Source organism: Tursiops truncatus, chromosome 16 (genome assembly GCF_011762595.2).
Source record: "Tursiops truncatus isolate mTurTru1 chromosome 16, mTurTru1.mat.Y, whole genome shotgun sequence".
NCBI classification, from domain to species: Eukaryota; Metazoa; Chordata; class Mammalia; order Artiodactyla; family Delphinidae; genus Tursiops; species Tursiops truncatus.
In genome coordinates this window covers 956,289-980,378 of record NC_047049.1, presented here as the reverse complement: position 1 = coordinate 980,378, position 24,090 = coordinate 956,289, and the positions used below count along the sequence as shown (strand labels likewise).

The 24,090-nt window shown below is 56.7% G+C and overlaps 2 protein-coding genes across 4 annotated transcripts in view; one reads left to right on the top strand and one right to left on the bottom strand.

The window, feature by feature from the left end:
- Nucleotides 1–14,840, bottom strand: part of STK32C (serine/threonine kinase 32C) — an 82,674-nt gene extending 67,834 nt beyond the window's left edge. For 2 of the 3 annotated variants that reach the window (XR_004522586.2, XM_033842179.2), the window contains exon 1: nt 14,285–14,840. Coding sequence is in view for 1 of the 3 variants with exons in the window: in XM_033842179.2 (XP_033698070.1) it covers nt 14,285–14,546 (262 nt within the window). In the remaining 2 variants the exon portion in view is untranslated. The remainder of the gene's footprint in view (nt 1–14,284) is intronic. The other variant, XM_033842180.2, reaches the window with a different exon arrangement.
- Nucleotides 14,841–14,855: 15 nt separating this feature from the next.
- Nucleotides 14,856–24,090, top strand: part of LRRC27 (leucine rich repeat containing 27) — a 38,537-nt gene continuing 29,302 nt past the window's right edge. The window contains 2 exon segments of the mRNA XM_073793736.1: nt 14,856–20,932; nt 21,053–21,694. Of these exon segments, the coding sequence (XP_073649837.1) occupies nt 21,374–21,694 (321 nt within the window). The 5' untranslated portion in view covers nt 14,856–20,932; nt 21,053–21,373.

Sequence of the window (24,090 nt, the reverse complement as noted above, 5' to 3'; positions counted from 1 at the left end):
GCTGAGATGAACGCAGATGGCACAGGCTCTGCAGTACACAGTTGCCGGGGTTAAGTGCCCAGAAAGCAAAGCAGGACAGGGGCCTGGCAGGGGCCCGGTGGGTCCCCAGGCACAACTGTAAAGTGGGCCTCCCGGGAGAAGGACGGGCAAAGGTTTGAAGGAGACATGGTGATCCGTGCTCTGGCCAAATCACTGCCCCACCCTGCTGCCAAAACACTGGGCCAGCTGCTCTCCTGGCCGCTGGGGGGATCGGGCCATGCGATGCTCTGGGCAGGAGCTGTGGGCAGATGCCACACAGAGAGCCACCCCTGGGTGCTAGGTGGGCCATTGGCGTGGAGGACGCCCAGTAGAGAGCATCACGTTGGACTCCTAGCAGAGAATGAGGGGATGCCCTTGGGATACACTGCCCTGCAGAGGTCAGAGGCACACGTGGAGGGGCGGGGACCAGGGTGCTGGGTGCTGGGTGCAGGTGGAGGGGCGGGGACCAGCGTGCTGGGTGCAGGTGGAGGGACGGGGACCAGGGTGCTGGGTGCAGGAGGAGGGGCGGGGACCAGCATGCTGGGTGCAGGAGGAGGGGCGGGGACCAGGGTGCTGGGTGCTGGGTGCAGGAGGAGGGGCAGGGACCAGGGTGCTGGGTGCAGGAGGAGGGGCAGGGACCAGGGTGTTGGGTGCAGGAGGAGGGGCGGGGACCAGGGTGCTGGGTGCAGGTGGAGGAGCAGGGACCAGCGTGCTGGGTGCAGAGGAGGGGCGGGGACCAGGGTGCTGGGTGCAGAGGAGGGGCGGGGACCAGGGTGCTGGGTGCTGGGTGCAGGAGGAGGGGCAGGGACCAGGGTGCGGGGTGCAGGTGGAGGGGCGGGGACCAGGGTGCGGGGTGCAGGTGGAGGGGCGGGGACCAGCGTGCTGGGTGCAGGAGGGGGGGCGGGGACCAGGGTGCTGGGTGCAGAGGAGGGGCGGGGACCAGGGTGCTGGGTGCAGAGGAGGGGCGGGGATCAGGGTGCTGGGTGCAGGTGGAGGGGCGGGGACCAGGGTGCTGGGTGCAGAGGAGGGGCGGGGACCAGGGTGCTGGGTGCAGGAGGAGGAGGAGCGGGGACCAGGGTGCTGGGTGCTGGGTGCAGAGGAGGGGCGGGGACCAGGGTGCTGGGTGCAGGAGGAGGGGCGGGGACCAGCGTGCGGGGTGCAGGAGGAGGGGCGGGGACCAGGGTGCTGGGTGCAGGTGGAGGGGCGGGGACCAGGGTGCTGGGTGCAGGAGGAGGGGCGGGGACCAGGGTGCTGGGTGCAGGTGGAGGGGCGGGGACCAGGGTGCTGGGTGCTGGGTGCAGGAGGAGGAGCAGGGACCAGCGTGCTGGGTGAAGGAGGAGGGGCGGGGACCAGGGTGCTGCGTGCAGAGGAGGGGCGGGGACCAGGGTGCTGGGTGCAGGAGGAGGAGCAGGGACCAGCGTGATGAGTGCAGGAGGAGGGGCAGGGACGAGGGTGCGGGGTGCAGGTGGAGGGGCGGGGACCAGGGTGCTCGGTGCAGAGGAGGGGCGGGGACCAGGGTGCTGGGTGCAGGAGCGGGGGGGCATGGGGTGCCCGGGGCCTATGGGAGGGAGGGACACAGGCAGCCCATGCTTTGGAAGGTAGAGCGAAGGTGACATGAAGGGCGGGGAGGGGCTGCCACGTGGCAGAGGGCTCCCGGATGGGTCTAGGGGCATTTGGAAGGAAGAGGTCAGCGAGCCAGGAGACTCCAGGGGTGCAGGTGTGAATGCGTTCAGGAGATATCTGTGATATACGAGCCAGAGACTGGACAGAACAGTCTGGAACGTGTGAAGCAGGTCCGGGCTGCAGATAAAACCTGGAGTCGCCGGCACATGGCTGATATTTGAAAGTGTGAGACTGTCCGCACGAGCGCAGCAGAAAAGGAGGGAGCAGGCAGGAGCCCCAGGTGCTCCAGCGTCACCGTGGCGGGGAGGGGAGAAGGGTCCTAGGAGGGGCCGAGAAGGAACAGCAGGGCAGCGGGCGTCCTGGAAGCTGCGGGAAGAGAGGGAAGCTGGGAGGGGCCCAGAGGGTCAAGCTCTGCCGTGGGTCCAGGACAAGGGAGCTGAGAACTGGGCGTCAGACTTCGCCCCATGCAGGGAGCCCTCACTAGGGCTCCGAGGCCGTGGGGACAAATCCTGGCTCCTGTAGGCTCAAGGGAGCATCGGAGGTTAGGTCTGGCACCTGAGAGAACAAAGTGCTGTCAAAGAGTCTTGCTGAAAATGGGGAGCCAAGGAATGAGGCCACGGCATCAATCGAAGCTTCTCAACACGGGCAGCATGAGGCAGGCGTTTGTTCTCTCCCCAGCCCCACATCGAATGTCTTCTGCACACCTGGCGTTCGTCTCTACCCTGGGGACACCAAAACACATGGTTCACTCCTGTCCACCCTCGGGGGCCTGTGATGTGACGAGTCAACAGTTATGAAACGTGCACTCAGCACAGTGCACCGCTCAAGCTCAGCCCTGGAGTCCCGGGAGCCTGACCTGCAGGCTTCTCGCCTCCACCCAGAGCCGGTACCTTGGACAGCTCTTCCCCAGCCCCAGAATTGCCGGGTGGGAGGCTGGACACCAGCGGGGTCTTTTAAATATTCTTGTAAACTTTTGATTAGAGTATAACAAACGTACAGAAAACGTGCACATCTGACAAGCGTTCAGCTCAAACAACAGGGCACCCTGGTGCCCCCCAGGGGGACATGGGCTTGACATCTTGTGGCACAGACCAGCACCCTGGCTTCTGTGCTTGTCAGCACGGAGTCAGCAGCGGGGACCCTCGCTCCCTCGGCAGCAGGTTAAGAGGTGCACCGTGTGGGGTGCGGCCATGAGGCCTTCACTCTCACGGCACAGAGGATGCACAGAACGAAGACCCGAGGACTCGCTTGTCCGAGTAACGTCGGTGGACGCTTGGTCCGGTTCCAGCTTCTGGCTACCACACGTCGTGCTGTGCGGACTCCCGTGTGTGCGTCTCTGGGTGCACGGATGTACACGTTTGGATGGGTCCCACCTAGGAATGCAAGCCTGGGCTGCAGGTGTCCATGCCCCCAGCCAAAGACCACCAGAGACAGCATAAGGCTGCACACACCCGTGTACCGTCCTTGCAACAGGGAGAACAGGGGCATCTCTGTGAGGGTCAGGTTTGCGCTCACGTCAGTGACCTTCAGGAGGGTTCAAGCAGCACGGCCCCACACTGTCTGGAGGCTGCGTGACTTTACGGTTGGGCACCTTAAGCCCACTACAGAGGCTGAGAAGGAGTGAAGCGAGAACTGCAACTGGCAAAGCAGCGGCCAGGACCCAGGAAGTCTGGTCACTTGGGCCTGGACAATGGTCACGTTTCTGTCTGCGCTCCAAAAGGCTTATGGAGGGCTCCTGTGTTTGTCTTGACCCACCACGGTCAGAGGGGTCTGTTGCGGGCGCTCTGTGAAATCGTTCACGTGCAGCAGGAGAATGCCAGGGCCAGCGGAGAGGTCCAGGCGAGCTCCTGGACGTCAGGGCTGTGCTCTCTCTCAGAAATGGTGCGCCACGCAGTTTCCCAAGTGGTTGTATCAATTCACACTCCCTCCCGCCTGCAGTGTACAGAGCAGGAGCACAGTAGGTACATTCAGTTAAACAAAGGCAGTGATGGGGGACCCCAGAGCCTTACGCCAGGGAGCAGTGCGGTCAGCTCTGTGCTTTATTTTTTTTTTTTTACATCTTTATTGGAATATAATTGCTTTACGATGGTGTGTTAGTTTCTGCTGTATAACAAGTTGAATCAGCTATACATATACATATGTTCCCATATCTCCTCCCTCTTGCGTCTCCCTCCCACCCTCCCTATCCCACCCCTCTAGGTGGTCACAAAGCACCGAGCTGATCTCCCTGTGCTATGCGGCCGCTTCCCACTAGCTGTCTATTTTACATAGATAGCTCTGTGCTTTAAAAGATCATTATCTCCCAGTAATGGTGAGCACACCTGGCACCCAGATCTTGGTTTCTAACACCTTCCCCAATAGAAGGACCAGGGCTCCCTGGAGAACTGGCTGATTCTAGGGTTGGGTCAGGGAATATACATGATGAGCCTAGAGCATCTTCTAGTCCCAGAAAGTAAGGAAGTGCTCAGAAAGAAGCAAAGACAGGAAACGGTGAGGACAGCAGGCCAGAGGGACACAGGAGCCAACGGAAGAGCTTCCAACGGCTAAAGCGGGACAACCTGACCAAAAACTAAATAAACACACACAATAGTATTGGATCGTAATGCAAAGCATAAAACAGACATCCATGAGTCCACGTGGGGTCAAATGAATGACTGAAGAGCAAAGTAAATGGGAAGAATACACAAATCTTCCGGGTAGAAGGATTCCAAATAGTCTTATGTAACTACCTTCCTCTAAAGGAGGTGGACCTTAACCCCCCACCCTTTAAGTGTGGGCAGTGCAGTGTAACTTCCTTCCAAAGAGCACAGTGTGGACAGGGGGGCCGAGTAACCTGACAGCGGAGACCCCTGACGGACAGGACCTCGGCCAGGTGATCAAGGTCGGCGTCAGCAGCAATAAGTTGTGCTGAGAGTATGGACCTTGACAGGACGTGACGAGAAGGTTACCTTTCCTGTGGTTTTCCTCCCAAAGACCCATAACCCAAGTCTGGCCATGAGAAAAACGTCACCAATCCCAGCTGAAGGATATTCTGCAAAATACCCGACCAGCTATTCTCAAAACCGTCACGGTCGTCAAAAGAAGGAAAGTCTGAGAAGCTGTCACAGCTCACAGGAGCCTAGAGAGGGACAGCTAGATGTCATGTGGGATTCTGGGTGGGATCCTAGAACAGAAAAAGGATATTCAGTAAAAACAGGTCAAACCTCAATAAACTACGGCTTCAGTTACTGAGAGATTTCACATGTCACCTTGACTGGCCCTGGGCACCCAGATTAAAGTGTTCTGGGCGGGCCGTGTCTGTGAGGGAGTTTCCGGATGAGATTAGCAGTTGAACCCGGGACTCAGAAGGGTAGGTGGCCCTCCCAGATGTGGGTGGGTGTCAACCAGTGCCCTGAGGCCTCAACAGAACAGAAGGCGGAGGAAGGAGGGAGGCCCCCCTCTCCGGCCGCCCTGCTGAGCAGCGACCCCTGGTCGCTGGGACCACACCTTTGGCTCCCCTGGGTCTCAGGCCTTCAGACTCGCCCTGAATCACGGCACAGGCTCCCCCGGGGCTCCAGCTCGCGTGCGGCAGGTTGCGGGACTTCTTGGCTCCACAGCTGCCTGAGCCAATTCCTCTTAATAAACCTCCTTAAATACCTGTATGTAAGCATATGTGTGTACACACACACACATGCGCACACACGCGTGCGCGCACACACACACGCGCACACACACACACACACGCTATTATTCTATTGGTCTGTTTGTCTAGAGAACCCTGACTAGTACAACCATGTCGCACCACTGGTTCCCTAGTTATGACAAAGGTACGATATTAGCGTTAGGGGAAACCACGTGGGATATACAAGAACCCTCTGTTACCACCTTCACAACTTTTCTGTAAAGCTAAATGTTCTAAACAAAGTTTACTTTAAAAAAGTTTGTTAAAAGTAATATATATTTTGTATGTATTCAAGTATGGATTGGAAGGCGATACGAAAAAGTGCAAATGGTTGTTATAATAGTGGTGAGATTACATAAGACACTGAAAGTCTTAATATTTTTCTTGTCACTTTCCGTTATATAATAAAAAGCTATAAAGGAAAAAAGGATCATCTGGCAACAGTGTCTGGCAGCTAGAGGGGCAGCCATATAATCTATCATCCAAACTGGGACACGTCTAAGAGCAAAAGGAGGCACTATTAATAATGATGCCCGGTCACTGGACAGGAGGGCACCCACGGGTGCGCGGCCACTGTGAGGAGGCAGGAGCCGCAGGCTCCCGCCCGCTGATTCCCGTAAGGTCGGTGACGCTGGAGAGGGGCCCAGGGCAGCGGGGGGCGAGGGGGGGCTGAGGTCGTTGGGGGGCAGCCTGGGACAGCAGCAGTTGACCCCCAATTCTCGGTCCCTCCCACCACTTCCTGCTCTAATGGTTCACACGCCCGGCACCAGCACAGGGTCTGCTCCAGGCCCAGCTCCGGGGCTCTTTGTTGGCTAAGCCCCTTGCTTCCGGCACATTCCAAGTGCCGTGGGCTCTGGAAGCGAGCCTCGGGATCCACACGGCTGAGGGTCCACCGTCCGACTCTAGTTCCACGGGGCACAGAGCCCGGGCCTCCCTCTCCGCTTCGTCCCCAGCTGTCCGGGCGGCAGCCACCCACCCCGCCACTGCCCACCCGCTGCTCCATCTCAGCTGCCACTGCCCGCAGCGCCAGGCAGATCTGCCACCGGGCAGGGCCACGCCAGCCCATGCACAAGCACACGGACGCTGGGGCCCAACCCTTTCTTCAGCGCGTGATTTCTTTACCCCCCTTTTCTCTGCATCTTCCCTCCTTTCTGTCTTATCTTCCTCCTTTTCTCCTCTCTCAGTCCTGTGCTAACTTTGCAAATTATCCTTTCTGCCTGAGGAGCTAAAATATGATTTCAGAAACACAAGAGGACCCTGACACGGAGAAAAAGAAAAAAGGAAAGAATCGGGGACAATGCAAACAAACACGACCCCAGGACAGCCACAGGGGCTCCTACAGTGCAGCACGCGGCCGGGATCTGAGCCGCCCCCGAGAATTACCAACTCCCAAAACAAGGACGTGATGTGTGTCGCTTTAAGCCGCTACGTTCTGGGGCAATGTGCTAAGCCGTCATAGATAACTGATACGCAGCCGCCAGCAGGAGCTGAGACCCCAGGGACACCCCTCCCCCCAGGAACCCCCCCGCCCCCGCCAGGGACACGACGCCGCGGAGGCTTCCACCAGCCTGAGGCCTCTGAGCCGTCACGAGGCACCGTGAACGGGAAGCCCCCAAGCACGTGCTGGCTCCGCAGGTGGCGTGCGGAGCAGGGGACCCATCCCCACTGGGCCCTGTCTAGAGTCCCAGGTCACAGAATCTTGAGAAATGATAAAAATGGTCATTGCTAAGTCACTAAGTTTGGGGGTTTTTATTACCAGCAATAAATAATAAAACAGTGCCCGGTTTGAGCTACTGGGACCAAGACCCCGCTCCCGGCTCCCAGGGGCCGGGCGTTCCGGAAACGGGCCCGAGTCCGACACAGGGCCCGGGAAGACAGCACTGAGCACCTCGGACCCTGCTCGGGGCGGGGTGGGGGGTGTGCCTGATGCCCGAGAAGGCTGAGCGTCCTGCCAGGCCTGACAGACTCACAGACACACAAGCGCAAAGCTGCTCGTCTCTGGCTTCGGTGACAAGCCCCGCCTGGTGCGCGTGAAGGAAAAGCCGTGATGTGAGAGCAGAGACCTCCCTAGTCAGCGTGTAAACACCAGGAATCTGAATGTGCTCAGCTCCTATTTTTAATAAATTGGGGGCGACACTGACTCTCACCCACATCATCTCCTTGGCTTCACGACTTAAAGAACACCAAGCCGGGTCAGCGCAGACTGCGGCCACGCCTGCTCGGGCCGCATGCTGGAGGCCACCGCAGGCTCCTGTGTCACACCTGGGGATGCGGAGGGTGGGGACAAATGACGCAGCTGGGGCTGGACGGAGCCACACTGATCTCGGTCAGCTGCCTTGGTTTTTAGATAATAGATTCCAGGTCAACGGGCAAAACAGTTTCTGATGAAGCAGGCTTCCCAGTTTTTAAAAATAACAATAATTTTATTAATTGTAGCTTCTCCAATTATGAGCACTAAAATCATTCAGCACGTTGGGCCCGGCCAGTGTTTGGGGAAGAGGCGGGCCCAGCGTGTTCTGCAGGCCGCTGATCAGCATGTGCCCACCCCCCAGGCGGGAAGGAGGCCCCAGAGGAGCCATCGTGGACGACGTGTCGCCCCGACCCGGGGGGACAGGAGCAGGGCTGCAGGGGGCGTGCACACAGCTTGCGGGACAGCAAGGCTCAGCACTCACCGGACCCTCACCAGCCCGCAGCAACACTGCGTACCAAAGCCTTATTTCTACCTAGAGCTACACAGCGATAGCAGAGTGAGGCGGGGAGGAGGAAACACACAGTTCTACATCTTTTTCAAATGAGGAGAAAAAATCTGACTGGGAAGGAAAAAAGACACCAGGTAGAAGGCCTGCTCCCACACTAAGGTGAACGGACACCAAATCTGGTTCTGAGCTTCCTACTGACAGGGGAATCGGGACCAGGGCCACGGAGCACAGACCCTGAACACAGGAACCACCGGGCTCAGGCGGCCTAGAACAGGGGACACCCATGGCACGTCCCGGGCGTGGGGCTGGACTCTCAGCGCAAGCAGGACAAGAGGACACAGTGGCCAGAAGGGGGGCGTCTACACAGCCCGGGGCCACCTGCCTCTGGTAGCGCGTCCTCTGCCACACCTGGGTGAGAATCTAGTCATTGCAAAGGAGGAAGTTCAGGCTGTAGTGTCACCTGAAAATGCAGGACACAAAATGCTACTGATGTTTTGGGTACGTGTGTAGCGGGCTACCCAGAGAAAAAGAACAACACAGAAGTAAGAACAGAGCTAAATGAGATCCCTCTGCAGGAAGAGCCAGCCCATCTCCAGACGAAGGACGAGCAGTAGCTTTGGAAACTCCCACCCACTGCCAACACCATTGCCATGGCCCAGCGGAGCACCAGAGCAGGCGGCCCCCTGCTGCTCCCTATGCGTGGGGCCAGTGCCTTGGGGGCCACGCCCACTCCACCACCCACCTGCTGGGTCCTCGCTAAGCCCTCCCACCCAGGGTGTGTCCTCAACGTGTCCAGCACGCTGGCACCGTCTGGGGCCGGATGGGAACACAGACCCTGAGGCCCCACCTGAGACCCGCTGAATCAGAATCCGCATTGTCACAAGGTCCCCAGGGGACCCTGACAGTTTAGGAGCCACTGTAAGCTGCCCTGACCCTGCTCCGAATAAATGCTTGTCCGTGGCTTTGCCTCCCTCAGACCATCCTGGGGCCTTGGGCGGCTCCACCCTCACAGAAGAGCCCTGAGCAAAACTCACCTCCAGTGCATCCTCGCACTACTTCTCAACTGGGAGGATGGGTGGTTAGATTTTTAAAAGAAAATCAACTTATTTTTAGCATTTTAAAACACACAGCCAGATGGATAGACGTGCAGAGCTGACATTTGTTACATAAAAAAGTACGACAGTGGGTCCCAAGTCCATCCCAGACCAGCCTCGTCAGCCACAGGAACGCAGCAAACTCAGCGCCACCCAACGGCCCCGCCGGGACACTTGGCACTGCATGTGGGAGCCCAGGGAATCCAGGAGCAGGGGTGCAAGGCCAGCCGGGACCACACACCTCCTCCCCACCTTGAACCCAAATGCCCACCCCTGCACCGGGGGCCTCTGCACCGTTGCTGCCAGCTGCTAAAGGAACCCAGGGTCTGCAGCCACCAGGCTGCTGGCCACCAAGGCCCCCGCGTTGCAGGGGACGGGGTGTGAACTGCCATCAGCCCGAGCCTGGGCCACACAGAGAGCTGCCACCCCCATCGCCAGCCACCCCCTCTTCCCAGGGTCAGGAGGGAAGGGAAGAGACACCTATTAAAACTCAGGTCCACGCACCACTGGTCAAAGACTCAGTAAACAGGGCTAGACTGTCACTTTGGAACCACGGCCCCATCAGCACGATCGGGTCAGCCCCCCGTGCGCTCAGCACCGCTCTCCGCTGCCCGTGAGCCCTGGGCACACGACGGGGAAGAGTGGGCATAAGCACCGTAAAGTCACCGAGTCATTGCTGGCAGGCGACACGACCGACCACCCAGGACGCCTGGGAAAATCAACTCAAAAGCCATGAGGACTAACGGGAACCTTAGCAGAGCAGCCGCACACGGGCCGGATACTTTTCAAAGTTAAGCTTTCCTTCCTACCAGCACTAACCAGGGTGGAACGTGATGGTTGCAAAGATCTCGTTCACAATTCGACAGAAACAGGCAGTGAATGTGCCCAGCCTAAGCAAGAGCAGGACCCACGGGAGGAAACCGTTCTCACTGTGGCCAGCGTGAGTCCAAACCGACCAAAATTTGCAACATGAAAAGTGAAACCACAGAAGTACTAGAAGAAAGTGCAGGTGCAGGTTTGTAAATTGGGTGAGTATCACTTGTGCTTGGTGTTAACAGGGCACCAAGGCCAGAAACTGCCAGAAAGGAAGATCTTGATGAATCTGACCACACAAAAAGTAAGCACATCCACACGGAAGAAAACTAGCAACGCAGAAAGATAAATGACTGCTCTGGGGCATGTGCCATTGTATACCAGGAACCGTGGAAAGAAACCGGGCAGCAAACATGCCAACAGGGAGCACAGGTCAGGGGTAGGAGTTGGCAATTCAGGAAGGAAGAGCACAAACGCCCCCAACATGCAAAGAAACACGTTACCAACCTCACTGGTCATCAGAGACTCGGAGCACTAATACAATCCTTTTACCTTTCAGACGGTCAAAACACAGACATCACTAACACCCAGAGGCGGTGAGGGTCGGAGAAAGAGGACTTGCGTGCGCTCCGAGGGCAGGCAAACGGGATCTCCCTCCCGGCCAGCCGCACCGGACACAGGCCCCCCTTTTCCTCTCTCCTCAGGCCCCTCCTGCCCTTCACTACATTTATTCATGTTTCCTCGTCTGCTACTGGTCTCCCCACCTCCTCCTTTGTCTGGGTACCCCACACCTGCAGCAGCCCCATCCTTTTGGTCACCGCCACGTAACAACCGTCCAGGACAGCCATGTCTCGTGCCGGGACTGCCCATCTCCAAGGGAGCTGGCCAGCGGCACCAAGCCACACTCCGTGCACACTCTTCTGACTCGTCGATGTCATTCCTAGGAAGTTATCCTAAGGAAATAATGTCAAGTGTACAAAGATGAACATACAAGGATGCTCACTGGTAAACTGTTTATGTCTTGGTGCCTGAGCCCCAGCGCCCCCCAACTGCACCCCAACAAATTCAATCTGAATTTCCGGAGGAGGCAGCCACAGTTTTTAAGAGCATCCTTTGAGTCTAGTTCACAGGGTTGAGAACCACTATTGTAAATTTAGCCAACAAAGGACGCTGCAGATCTATAGACGGCCATGACACATCGCTAAGTAAAAGACGCAGGTTGAGACAAAACCGTATTTGGAGCATGATCCCATTTCTGTATCAAAGACATAAAGAGTGTTTCTATGTGGCTGATGTGTGAGTACATTCCTAGAAAAAGGCTGGGGCAGAGGCACGTTAATAGGTCTCAGTGCTGAAATTACTGATGTCTTGGTTTTCCTATATAGAATAATTTTAGCAAAGTCTTAAACTCTTTTACAAATTTATACACTTTAATGCTTCTTAATTAAAAAAACAAAGGTTTTATAAATTTTGGAAAAGGTTATAAGACTCTGGTAGCCGAGTGTCCCGCCTTACTGCCCACCCCACCCAACACACCCAGGCCAGGCGTTTCAGCCCTCGAGGGCCCCCTTATTTCCAGTTCTCTGGGCAAAGGCAAACCTTCTCGGTGATTAGTTGCCCCCCACTAGCAAGCTAATACCATGTTAGGTTTGAGACTAGCCAGACTGCTGAGAACGGCGGGTGCCCCCCAGTTAACAGTTACTGAGCTGCTCAGCAGAAAGTGATGGAACCCCACTCAGCACCCTCGTGGGGACACCCAGACGAGAGGAACGAAGGGGCCTGCCCAGCACCCCGCAGCACTGGGGCAGGTCCCGAGCAAGGTCAACCCCTAAATCAACTGCTCCTGAAGCCCAAGAGGGGTCGCACGGGAGGAGGCATGGGGTTTCGGGAAGAGGAAAGGGGACCCTTGGTTCCGGTATGAGGAGGAAGCCCAGAGAATTCTGAACAAGCACCCAACACCTGCCAAGTAAGGACAGTGGCTCAGACACCTCAGGGTTAACAGGGAAGGGGGACATTTAAGATCCCACGTGTCATAACTCCACTTTGTAGTTGGAATCTACCTGGCACTCTGTTAAATTGCACTCTTATTTTCTCTTTTCCTTTTCTCTGCATACCAAATCTGATATATTAATTGGGTATTTTAATCTAAAAAATTCATCAGAAGGTCTCACATTGCCATGGCAACCGTGCAGTCCCAGTAAATGCACGTCCTCAGCACAGCTCTATCACCTCTTTCGGCTCACCCTGCACGGGGCCGAGGAAGTGTGGGACCCTCCCTGTCTGGGGGGACGTCTTCACACCCTGAAAGAAAGGTGGGGTGCAGCCTTTCTCCTCTTGAAAGACTGGCCTTCCGCCTTTCCAAACCCCACTCCTTCTGCCTAAATAAACCCACAGGCTTCAGGCCAAGAGCTGCACAACATTCTCTCTGCAAACACCTACTGTGATTCCCAAGTCGTGTGCGCCCTGACGATAACGTGAAAACATGGAATAAAAGTGGAACAAAGTGGCCGCCCACCTGGATCACATCCACGGCCATTGGACCAGGGCCAGGCTTGGCATCCTAATCTTACCAAACAAAGCCCAGGCAAGTCTCGTGCTGTGTTCAGTTTGGAGATGTGGCCACCATGCCCAGGGATGAGCAGGTGATGATGGGCACATGTGCTAAAGAGCGAGCACCTGTAGCCGAGCCAACAGCCCACCTTCACGAGACCAGAAGACCCGGCACCTCTGCCGTCCTGCTTCAGGCAAACGGGGACAGGGGTGGGGAGAAGGGGGTCGTGTTAGATAATTCTCAAATCCGATCGCGCGCAGCACAGCTGGATTCTGTGCTCTTGGTTCCTCCTTAACGATCCCTGGATCCTGAGACATAACACACTGTGAACAGGTAGAAAAATTCTACCTTTCAAAGCTGAAGGCAGCCACTGTGCTACCTCAATTTCTCTCTTTCTACACCACCTGCCTTGGGGAGAAAAATGCTAAGACATGAAAGAGTGGCCAGCTCTCAGCTGCCACCAGCGAGTACCGAAATCAGACATCTGATGGATTTCTCAGACGTTTTCTCATCGTGCAGCCAGAAGCTAGATGCAAATCTCCTTCCTGATTAGTTCCTAATTCACTCTGGGCTTTCTTCACTTTGATATTTACTCTAAAAACAAAAACATGTAACATAGGAAGCACTCCCAGCAGTGAGCTGTGTTCCAAAGTTAGAACACGAAGACAGGTCTCCCCAGAACACACTGAGTGGGCGTGGCTGGTCCTGGATGCCCCTCCAGCAAGTCCAGGCACCATGCCCCTCCCCGATGACCGGGGCCAGGCTCATCAGAGCCCAGGCCCCCCTGAGCAACAGGCTCTGCATCGCTGTCTGTGAGGACTGCCCACATGGCCTGCACATTCTCCAACACTGGCCTGAGATCGTATTATTGTAATTTCCTATAATGCTTAAATTATGTATCAGAAATAAATAGCTTGGGCTCTTTCGCTGAGCTGTGCTCTAAAATTATAAAAGATCCATCCTACTTCTGCAGGCTGTCTACAAACGAAAAATGCATATTTCGACTATTTTAAGAAAATGTCAAAAAAACATCAAATGTGTCATCTTGTAGCATTTAACTTATCTGCATGACATCTGCAGAGAAGAGCTGTATGTTTGCCTGTGAAAGTATCACAGTGCCCCAGGGGCGGACACTGCACAGCCACCTTTCCCGAGGGTGCTAAGTGAAAGGGCCGTTGTCAGGCAGGGCTCCAGGAGGCGTGCCTGCAGGTCTTTCCTGCTTTCCACCAGCGTCCACCTCCGGGTCACTAGCTTTACCTGCAGGGGGACCTGAGGGCAAACTAGTTCCCAAAAGGGCAGGTCTTTGCACAAAGGCAAGCCTCCACCGCACGTCTGAGTGCAAAGGTGGGCACGCCGGCAGCCACGCGGCGCCGTCACCTACACTGAGCTCCGAGGGCCGGGCCCCCGCGCCACCTGTGGGGCAGGCATCTCCCTTCGCAAACTCGGCACACCTCACGTGCAGAGTAACAACCGAGCGCTCACACCTCGCAGAAAAGGAAAATGCAAACACAGCGCCCTCGCTACTGCGGGGGCCTTCGCGCCTACCGACCGCAGACCCTCACCCCGCAGGGACGGCCGGCCTACTCCGCCCGTCGCGCCGCCACTGGACACGGAAGACACGCGTGGGCATCGCAAGCACCGTTCGCGAGTTTCCTCGGAAACCGAGACGCCCCTGACGCCTTCCCACCGGGAGGCCTTGGTGCCCCGACCCGCAGAAATCCTCCCGCCGCGGCCCCGCTGCGAGAGCGTGCGGAGTCCCCAGACGGCGCGGGTCCCAACGCTGTCCCCGCGAGCGGCCCGGAGTCTCCGCCGCGGCCGTTCTCACCGTCCTCCTTGTCGTCAAACACCGGCCTCCGCGCGGTGGCCGCCGACATGGACGAGCCCATCCTCTTCTTCCACTTGCTCCACGGAAACAGGGGGCGCGGCTGCGCGCGGGCATCGCCCGTGTCCCTGGCCCGGGGCTGGCCGGCGGCGGGCGGCGGCGGGGCGGGGGGCGCGTCGGGGCCGGCGGGGCGCGCGCGGCCGGTGGGCGGCGAGCCGGGGGGCGCCGCGGCGCTGCTGCCCCTGCGCTCGGCGCCGCTCCTCATGGCCGGACCGGAGTGCGCGCCGCGGCCAGAGTCCGGGACATGGCCCGCCCGCCGGGCGAGGAGCAGGAGCTGGAGCGACTGGCAGCGCTCGCCTTGCGCCCCAGGCTCGGCGGTCGCGGGTCCCGGCCGCCCGGGCGGCTCCGCCGAATGCTAGCGCGCGGGGGCGGGGCCGGGGCGGGGCCGGCGGGAAGGAGTCGGGGCGGAGCGAGCGCAGGGGGCGGAGACGGGGCGGGGCCGGAGCGGGGTGCGGCGAGCAGCTACGGGTACCCGCCGCCCGCCTCAGTAGGGGCAGATGCAAAGCACGACGACGCGGCGGCAGAGACAGGAGAGAAGGAGGGGGCGCCTTTGGCCTTTGTGAACAAAGGTGGCTTGCGGACTGCTGCCGCCCGACCCGGGGAAGCCTTAAACCTCATCCTGCGGCTCTGCCCTTGGCGAGACCACGCGCGGGACTCGGGATGGGGTGGCGGGAAACGGCTGTGCGGGGGCCGAGGCCGGGTCGGTGTCAGGACGCGCAGCCCCACGGTCCCGGGTCCGGCGCCGATACCCCCAGGCGGCTGCACCGCCGAGGGAGGGACGGAGGTGGCGGGGCGGGGTCGGGCCCGGTGCGCGAGCTCCTCTCCGGTCGGCCGGCCCAGAGCCTGACAGCGAGCGCGCGCGCACACGCACGCACGGGCGCGCCCGGGGTCACGGCTACGCTGGGCACACGCGCCTGCGCTCTCGGGGTACCCTTGGTTGGGTCTCCAGTCCGGCCCTCAGTGTAGTCCGCCCGGCACGGTTCCCGAGCGGAAGCCCTTGGCGACGGTCCGCGCCTCAGGCCGCCCGGGGACCTTGTACAGCGTATGGGGGTGGGGGGTGTGGTCCGAGGCGCGATTTGACCTCGATGCGCCTCCCGACATTCGATTGGCCAGGAGGGACCTCGCGGATAAAGCGCTCTGCACAGCCAACGACCCAGGAGAAGACTCTCAGTACCGCCCAGCTCCCTGCGCGTAATACTTTTTCACTGAAGAATTGTTTTGTTATGAGTTGTCTTAGACTTTTGGAAGCCTTTGCCTCCTTAGGTTCTGCCCGCAGAGCTGGCGGTTCCTTCCTACCCCAGGAAGTCCTGAAAGGGCCTTCCGCTGCCCCACCATGACAGAGGACCACCCACCCGGCTTGCAGGCCAAGGCACCAGGCCCTGCGGGTCTCTCCCGCCACCGCCCGTCCCTCCGTGGACATCTTTCAGCCACCCTGGGCTCTGTCCTGCCCTCGCAGCCCCTCACCTGGCTCGCCCCCCCCTCAAGTAGTGGCACTCAGTCTTGGCTGTTCCCGCTTCCCGTCCACTGCCCGAGGTAGAACTACGCTTGTCCCCGACCCCACCTTTGAAATTCAGTGAAGCCCCTTGACCACTGTGGCCTGCTTGACCAATGAAATGTGGGCAGAGGTGAACTGTGTCATTTCTGAGCCACACTTAAGGAGCCAGTGTCCAGACTGGCCATACGTGCCCCCCTGGCTAAGAGGGAGTCCCCATCACTTGGGGACCACCTTCCAACCAGCAGTGGATGCACAGAAAAAGGGAGAAATCGGCCACTGTGGGAAGCCCTCGAGATTTGGGAGGTGTATTTACCGCAGCATAACCGGGCCGACTACCACCTGCCGTGCATCCAGTCTTGAGTTAAACTCCGGGGAGGCAAGTTCCCTGGGCTCTGGGCTCCCAGGCTGGGCTCAGCCTCCTTATGCTGAGCTGCAGCCGCTCTCGGAACATGGCTCCCTCCTACCATTGCCCTCTCCCAGTCAGCACGTTGAAGGCACCCAGCTCAGCGCCGGCACAGAGGAGGGGCTCTGTAGCCATCCTTCCGGGGCAGCAGCGAGTGAAGGAATGTTTCTGAAGACGGTGGGGGGGGGGGGGCACCGAGGCAGAGTGTCACCCCAGGCAGGCTGAGAGCAAGGGGTGCAGAGTGAGCAGGAGACAGAGCAAAGGCCAGGAGCTGCCTCACCCGAGAGCAGACCAGGCTGCCATACTCCACCGAGGGCCACTGTGAAGTTCTAGGGGCCTGGGAGGGACTTACCTGTGAATGGGGAGGGGGCAGTGAGGCCAGCAAAGTGTCCCTGTGCCCAGGGGTGCCCACAATGATCAGGAATTTCAGCAGGGTGAGGACAGGGGCTTCTCCATCCTGTGCCAGTGACAGGGGACTGTCAATGACTCAGTAACCAGATAAACGTGTCCACGACACCCAGCACATGGGAGCGCCCACACAGGATCATGGGCAGTGCGCGATCACAGGACTGCTGCAGCTGGGGCGGTCGGCAGGGGTCTGAGCAAGTGACCTTGTGAAGGGCTGGGGCCCAGGAGCTGTGATGACACTGTCCCTGAGATTGAAATGAGAGTGTGTGCGAGGGCAGAAAGTGGCCAGTGTCTCTGGCGGACGGCGAGTGCCCACTTAGGGCATGTGCAGAACAGCAGGGGTCTGATTTGTATTCAAGGCTCAAGCCCTGTAAACACAAACACAAACGCGCGTCAACCCATAATTCATCCAAAAAGCCAAGCTTCCTGAGAGGGTGCGATCGTTGGCAGTCTCCAGTTTCCATGTGTGCTTTGTCCAATAGCATCATTCTGAAATTAACACGCTGCCTGCACCTTTGTAAATAGTCCTGTTTTTAAACTCCCTTCAGATTGCCCAATTTGAATGTGCTGTTTCCTGCTGGGAAACATACCAGAACTGGCCCCAGGAAACAGGAAACAAGCTCAAATGGGATTCCGATCCTGAGTTGCTCACTTATGTGGGAAACCATGAGTCCCCTTCCCAGCAGGAAATGGAAAACCAGGTCATCCCTGGCTGCGGTGCCATCCGACTTAGCCCTGGTGGGACATGGGACAAAGTACATGTGGAAGCAAGGACGTGGGGAGCCAGGTGCTGGGTGGCTGGGTGGCTTGGTGATGGTATTGATTCTCGGGGTCATGGGGCTGCCTGGCTTCCGATGACTCCAGAGAGCATGAATGGGGAGAGGAAAATGCTCAGTGGAGAAGAGGAGCCCCACAGCTGCTGGGAAGGAATCCTTCCTCTCTGTTGTCATGGTACCAGGACTGAAGCACAAACTTGCCGCTTAACTCCATGAGGCTCCTAGTGTGTCAGTTCCCAGGGCTGCTGTGACAAAGGACCACAGACTTATGGGTGAAAACAACAGAAGTGTGTTTTCTCCCCATTCTGGAGGCCAGAAGTCGGAAATCAAGGTGTCAGCAGGGGTGGTCCCTTCTGGAGGTCCTGAGACGTCTCTCCCAGCTTCTGGCGGCTCCAGGAAGTCCTTGGCATCGCTCGGCCTGCAGAGGCATCACCCCAAGCTCTGCCTCCATCATCACATCGTCTTTCCATCTGTGTGTTCTCCTTTATCAGGACATTTGTCATAGGATTTAGGACTCACCTTAACGCAGGATGATACCTTCTTGATTTCTTTAACTTAATTACCCTCTTTCCAAGTAAGGTCACATTCACAGGTTCTGGGTAGACATATCTTTTGGGGGGCCACCACTAAACCCACACTACAGTCCACCGTCTGGTCCCCCCAAATCTAAGCCTATTCCATGCGCAGAATACATTCACCGCATCCCAGCATCCCCAAAATCTCACCGTTAGAGCTTCAACTCTAAGTCCAAAATCTCATCTAAATATTATCAGCTCAGAAGTCCCAAGTCCCACCATTAAATCAGGTCTGGGTGAGACTCCGGGTATAAGCTACCCTACAAAACACCTCTCGTGACCATCCCACCTCACAGATGAAGGAAAGAAGGCCTGGGAGGCAAGTAACTGCCCAAGTTCCCAGCTGGAGCGTGGGAACGGCGCTGTTGACATCCAAGAACGACCCCCAGGCTCAGGCTTGAGCAGGAATGGGTGTTAGGACTCCCCGCCGCCCCGCACCCAGTAGACAGACAGCAGACGCTTGGTTCTGCGCCCGCCCCCACTGCAGCCCTTCTTTTGCTGTGTAGCAGGATGCAGACAAAGGGACGCACGCAAAATATAAACGTTCTGGGAACTCCCTGGCGGTCCAGTGGTTAGGACTATGAGCTTTCACCGCCGAGGGCCTGGGTTCGATCCCTGGTCAGGGAACTGAGGTCTCGCAAGCCACGCAGGGAGGAAAAAAAAAAAAAAAAAACCTTAAAAAAAGTACAAATGTTCTGAAGTGTAAGAATGAAATAGCCCTTAGCCGCCACCCAACTCACCAGCAACCCCGCCCTCTGCCCAAGCCTGGACTGAGGGACCACCTGTCCTTGGACCTCCACTGCATTGGTTCCTGGGGCTCTGCTAACAAAACCTGCAGAGCAGGCAGTTAAATCACAGAAATTTATTTTCTCACGGTCTGAGGCTGGAAGTCTGACATCAAGGAGTCAGTAGGACTGGTTTCTCCTGAGGCCTCTCTCCTTGGCTTGCAGACAGTCGTCTTCTCCCTGTGTCCTCATGAGGTCATCCCTCTGTGTGTCTGTGTCCTAATTTCCTCTTCTTATAAAGACACCAGTCACACTGGATGAGGGCCACTCAATGACCCCATTTAATATTAGTCACCTCTTTAAAGACCCTATCTCCAAATAAGTCATATTCTGAGGTACTGGGGGTCAGGGATGGGATTTGAGGGACACAGTTCAGCCCATAACACCCACCAGGTGCACCCCACCTCCTGCTTCCCCCGGCTCATATTATGGGCCAACTCGTCTCTTGATTTTTGGTTTTAGAATCTTATCATTCACATTTGCAGCTTATCATTTAGTTTTGCTGGTATGAAAAGCATTTCATACTCTATGAAGTCTCCTGGAATTTGCTTTTTCTGTCAAAAGCTGTTTCTAAGATTCATTCTTGTTGTTGTGAGTAGCTATTGTTGGTTCATTTCATGGCTTTCTCTTTCTTGGCCTTTGGGGTCCTTCCCAGGTTTTGCTAAAATGAGTGAGGCTGCTGTGAATGTCTCTGCCCACGTGTCCTGATGAGACTCCAGAGGGGAACGGTGGGGGTCACTGCACGTGGGGATCCAGCCCGACAGGAGAGCAGGCTGCTCTCCCAGATGCCCCAAGTTCCGGTGGACACCCTGACAGAAGAATGAGCTACGGGCATGAACACAGGTGTTCCCAGACTTCTTCATTTTTGCCAACTGAGCAAGGGTAAAACAGTATCTCATTTCAGATAAAACTGTATTTCCCTGCTAGCTGGTAAAGTGGAGCATCTTTTTATATCTTTATTGGCCATTTTTTTTCTCTCCTGGGAGTTGTTGGTTCATATCTCTTGCCTATTAATCTAAATGTAACTATTGTCTTAAGCTTTTTAAAATTGAATTATAGGAGTTCTTTATGTATTCTGCATGTTAATCCTCATTGGATTATATATTGTGGATACTAATCTTTATTGGATATGAGAATTGCCAATAACTTCTCTCATTTGGGGCTCAACTTTTAATTTTCCTTACGGTATCTTTTAGATAAACAAGAGTACTTTTAATGTAGTGAATTTATCAACATCTGTTTTTATGGTTAGTGCTTTTATATCCTGTTTAAGAAATCCTTTCTTAGCCTAAGAATAAAATAAAATTCACCCATATTTTGTTCTAAGAACGTATATAGAATAAAGTCTAGTTTCGACATACAGCATACATGCAGAAAATATTCCTCACTCCCTTGCTCGTGGAAGGGTTGTTCTGAATGGCATCACCTGCCATGACCACAGCAGAAATCCAAAGTGATCATTTTACAACAAGGCGGGCCTTATGTTAAAATCAGTGTGAAAGTCTTCAGTGGCTCTTGTAGCTGACACTTCGGGTTGCCTGCTCAGCGACCAGTCACCCCTTTCCTCACTCCTATCAGTACCTCCATTTGTTTTCCGGTATCGTGGTGGCTGTGCGATGTGTCAGTGTGTATAGGCTGAACTACTTCTCCAGAATCCTCTTTCCTGCAGGTTTCCTAACTCGGCCCCAAGGGGCACTGTGCGTGAGATTTGGGGGGTAAGGGGGTGCAGTGAGGTAGCAGCTGTAATGACTTTATACTTGGACGGCCAGGGCAGGGGCCCCGGTGTGGCTGCAGCTCGCACACAATGTCCTTTCTCTGCCAGCTCACCTCACTGGTTGGGGGCAGGCGTGCAGCTAGTCTGTCTCCCCGAGTCTTTTAGCTTCTCCAACTCCTGGGCTGGGTGTGTGTGTAGTTCTGTGACCATCGTTGCCACATGATCCATCCATCCTCGTGGGTTCCAGCTTGGGCTCGCTGGTCCTCCCTTTACCTCCACCTTCCCTTCCTGAATACCTGCCCTGCACACTTCAAGCTGCAGCGTCAGGCGGAGGGCAGCAGCCTTCAGAGATTGTCCAACCAGCCTCCGCAATGGCAAAGGTCAAATCCCTTAATGACGTCATCCTCTAGCGGCTCGCCGCCTGACTGATAAGAGGTATGCAGACCCTCTACCTGAGTGCTTGAGAAGGTGGGGGGGGGGGTCCAGACCCACAGAGAAATCCTGATTGGTCCGAGCCCTGTGGTGGTCTCATTTCCTTTCTGCTGATTGGTCTAGGTAGCCGAAGCGATTCCGGCCAGATCTCAGAGGCAGTTACTGGGGGCTTCCTTCTCCTCCCGGGTGATGGGCGTCCGAGTGACGACTGCAACCGGGACAGCCATCCTGTGACCCCCAAGAAGACGTAGGTCTGCCTGCTGCAGACGGGAAGGTATAAAACGGGAAGGACTTTCAAGTTCTTGACGCCAGATGGTCAACTTGAAATGCGAGCCTTCCCGTGGGTAACCTGCGGTCCCCCGAAGAGCCCACCGGCAGGTGCCCCGCCGCCCGCTCCGCAGAGGCGCGCGCTCGCGCATCACGACACTCTGGGCCTCGGCACACATGTCCCCTTCGTCCGGAACGCTCAACCTCTGTGTGTGTCACCGACTGCCCGGCAGAGGAGGTCGCGGGCGGCGCGCCAGCGCTGCGGCGCTGCGGCTCCGGGCGGACCGCTGGAGTCTGGATGAGTGCCACGTGCGCAGGCGCACCAGACGCCCCGCGCGCCCCGCGACTGCGCGCCTTCCGCCCGGCTTGGCGCCTGCGGGCCCCCGTAAGGCTGGGCGTCTCCATAGCGACCGCGTGGGGCCGGCAGCTTCCGCTGCTGGACTGCCGCACTCGGCGCCCGGGCCGTGCGGGCGTCGGGTGGGCTGGCGGGTGCCGAGGGTGAGGCAGGGCTGCGGGCCCGGCGTCGGGGTCGGGGGCCCCTCGAGAGAGGCTGGGGCGCCGGGTGATGGGGAGCGAGGGGCGGGCCGGGAGCGGGGGCGCATCCCGAGAGCTGGGGGCACCGCGGGCTTGCGGGGTGCGGAGCTGCGGGGCCTCGAGGGCGGCCCGGCGCGGTGGAGAAACCGGGGAGGGCGCCGGGACCCAGAGCCGCCTCCCCGACCCCACGGAGCCCGCTCCGCCCGCTTTTAGGCCCTGTGGTTTTGCTCTCGGTCCTGAGGCCTTCTTTCTGTTCAGAGGTTTGCGGGAGATTGAAGCCTCTCTCCCTCTAAAACACTGAAAAGGACCCCAGGGGAGGCCCAGGGTCTCCAGGGAGCGCAGGCAGCCTGCGGTGGGTTCGCCCCCCCACTCGTTAATTGCTTGACCTTTGGGCGGTTCCTCGTGTTCCCCATCCCTAAAATGGAGGGAGGGAGACGCACACACGTTTCCCAGGTGTTGGCTATCGAGAGGCTTTTTAACATCTTTATTGGGGTATAATTGCTTTACAATGGTGTGTTAGTTTCTGCTTCATAACAAAGTGAATCAGTTATACATATACATATGTTCCCATATCTCTTCCCTCTTGCTGTCGAGAGTTTTGTATCAATGAGCGAAGGCTTCTGAGCCCTGAAACATTCCAGTGTTGGTTGTTATTGCCGGATAAATCGGGAATTAAACACGGACGTGTGCCTCACCGAATGAGGTTCTGGTGAAATACAGTTCTTAAACTTTGTGTCGAGCAAAACCATTGTTGAACAAGTAAAATTCAAGGTTCTAGTTTGACCGGTTCCCACCCCCAGCCTAATCTGGGTGCTAGCCAGACCCAGCGCTGATCGCTGAGTCAAAGCGGTAACCTGAGCTGTCAGGATTCTCCGTGGAGCGGAACACTAATGGAAATGCCACAGAACCGCGGGGCAAATAAGAAAGTGCGAACTTAGGAACCCCGCTGCATTTAGGGAAGGGATACACTAGCTTGTGCGCTTTGAAATCTTCTGACTTGTTTTCATCCCTAAAATAGCCATTGCATTTTCCAGGAATTAAAAGTCAAATCTTGGGACTCCATGGTGCAAAGGAGGAGCAGAACATTTTAATCTGAACCTTCTTGCAGTCCAGTTTGTTTTACAGAAGTCGTTTATGATACTGATTATTAGAAACAATGGTCTTTGTAAGCAAACACAAATCTGCCATGAGCTAGACAGTGAGAGTGTGCCCGTGTACCTAGTTGTTGCTGCATCTCCCCTCCCTGTCTGCAGGTGACTCCAGACCCGGGAGGATGAGCGGTGGTCCCCGGAGGATTGCTTCCTCCTGGCTGACGGATGGAGGGATGCAGCTCCTGCAAGGCTGCCTGTGGGGCTGCTGATCCCGGAGAGCGGCGCTGGGCAGGCTGGGAGCAAACCTGCGTCCCCCTCCAGGGAGGCTCACGAGGGTGTCAAGGGGGTCATCCTCTCTTCATCAGTTTTAGACTTGAGTCACAGTGGTCTTCACCATTTAGGAGCGATCTTTAAAGTTCTCAACCTCGGAGTGAGTGGGGCACCTCTGGGGCATGGTACGTATGTGCGACATAGCCGTGATTGAAGGCTCTTCTTACGTGCAGTTTTCTTTTAGAGAGAAATTCGAGAATGAGATAGAGGAGGGTTAACTTGGGGTTTTGTGTGCTGCTCTGATGTCCTCTGATGTCACAGATGATGAAAACTCTGATGTCCTCTCCTGGGTTTGGGGGGGCGACTTGCCGAAAACACCCTTGGCCTCTTAATCAAAACACAACACCCCTAAAATAAGTGCAGTAGAAACTGTCACACACAGCTTTGCAGATGTCACAGGCTTGACTCTACCGGTGCCTCTGGTGCCTTCACCAGGTCCGGCCCTTGCCTGCTTAAGATCTAGTGCGTCTGTCTCCTCCCGCGATTTCTAGAACAAGGTTCCATCACACAGCCTTGAGGGGAGACGGGCAGGGGCCCTCACCAGCAGTTCTCTCACTGCACAGCAGTCACGTAATTTCCTTAAACTTCATCATGTCCTCACCTGGAAGATGGGAATGAGAATCTATTTATGGGTTATTAGGGGAATTAAATGATAAGCATATAAGGCACAGTGTCCTCAGCATGGTACACACACCCATGCATTGCACTGTTACCCTGTTGATTGACGGTTTTGAGTGCTTTTACAAAAGCCGTGTACTTAGATTTTAAGTAGCTACTTAGTTTATTAACCCCGTTTGTGTTGCGCACCCTGTTTTTCCCGTCAGGCGAGCCCTGGTCTTGCGGTCTCGTCTCTTAGCACTGCCCTCCATGAGTGATTACTGGGCCATCCTGTAATGCACCACTTTTAATGAAGCAAATGCTCTCAGCTCTGAACAAGGA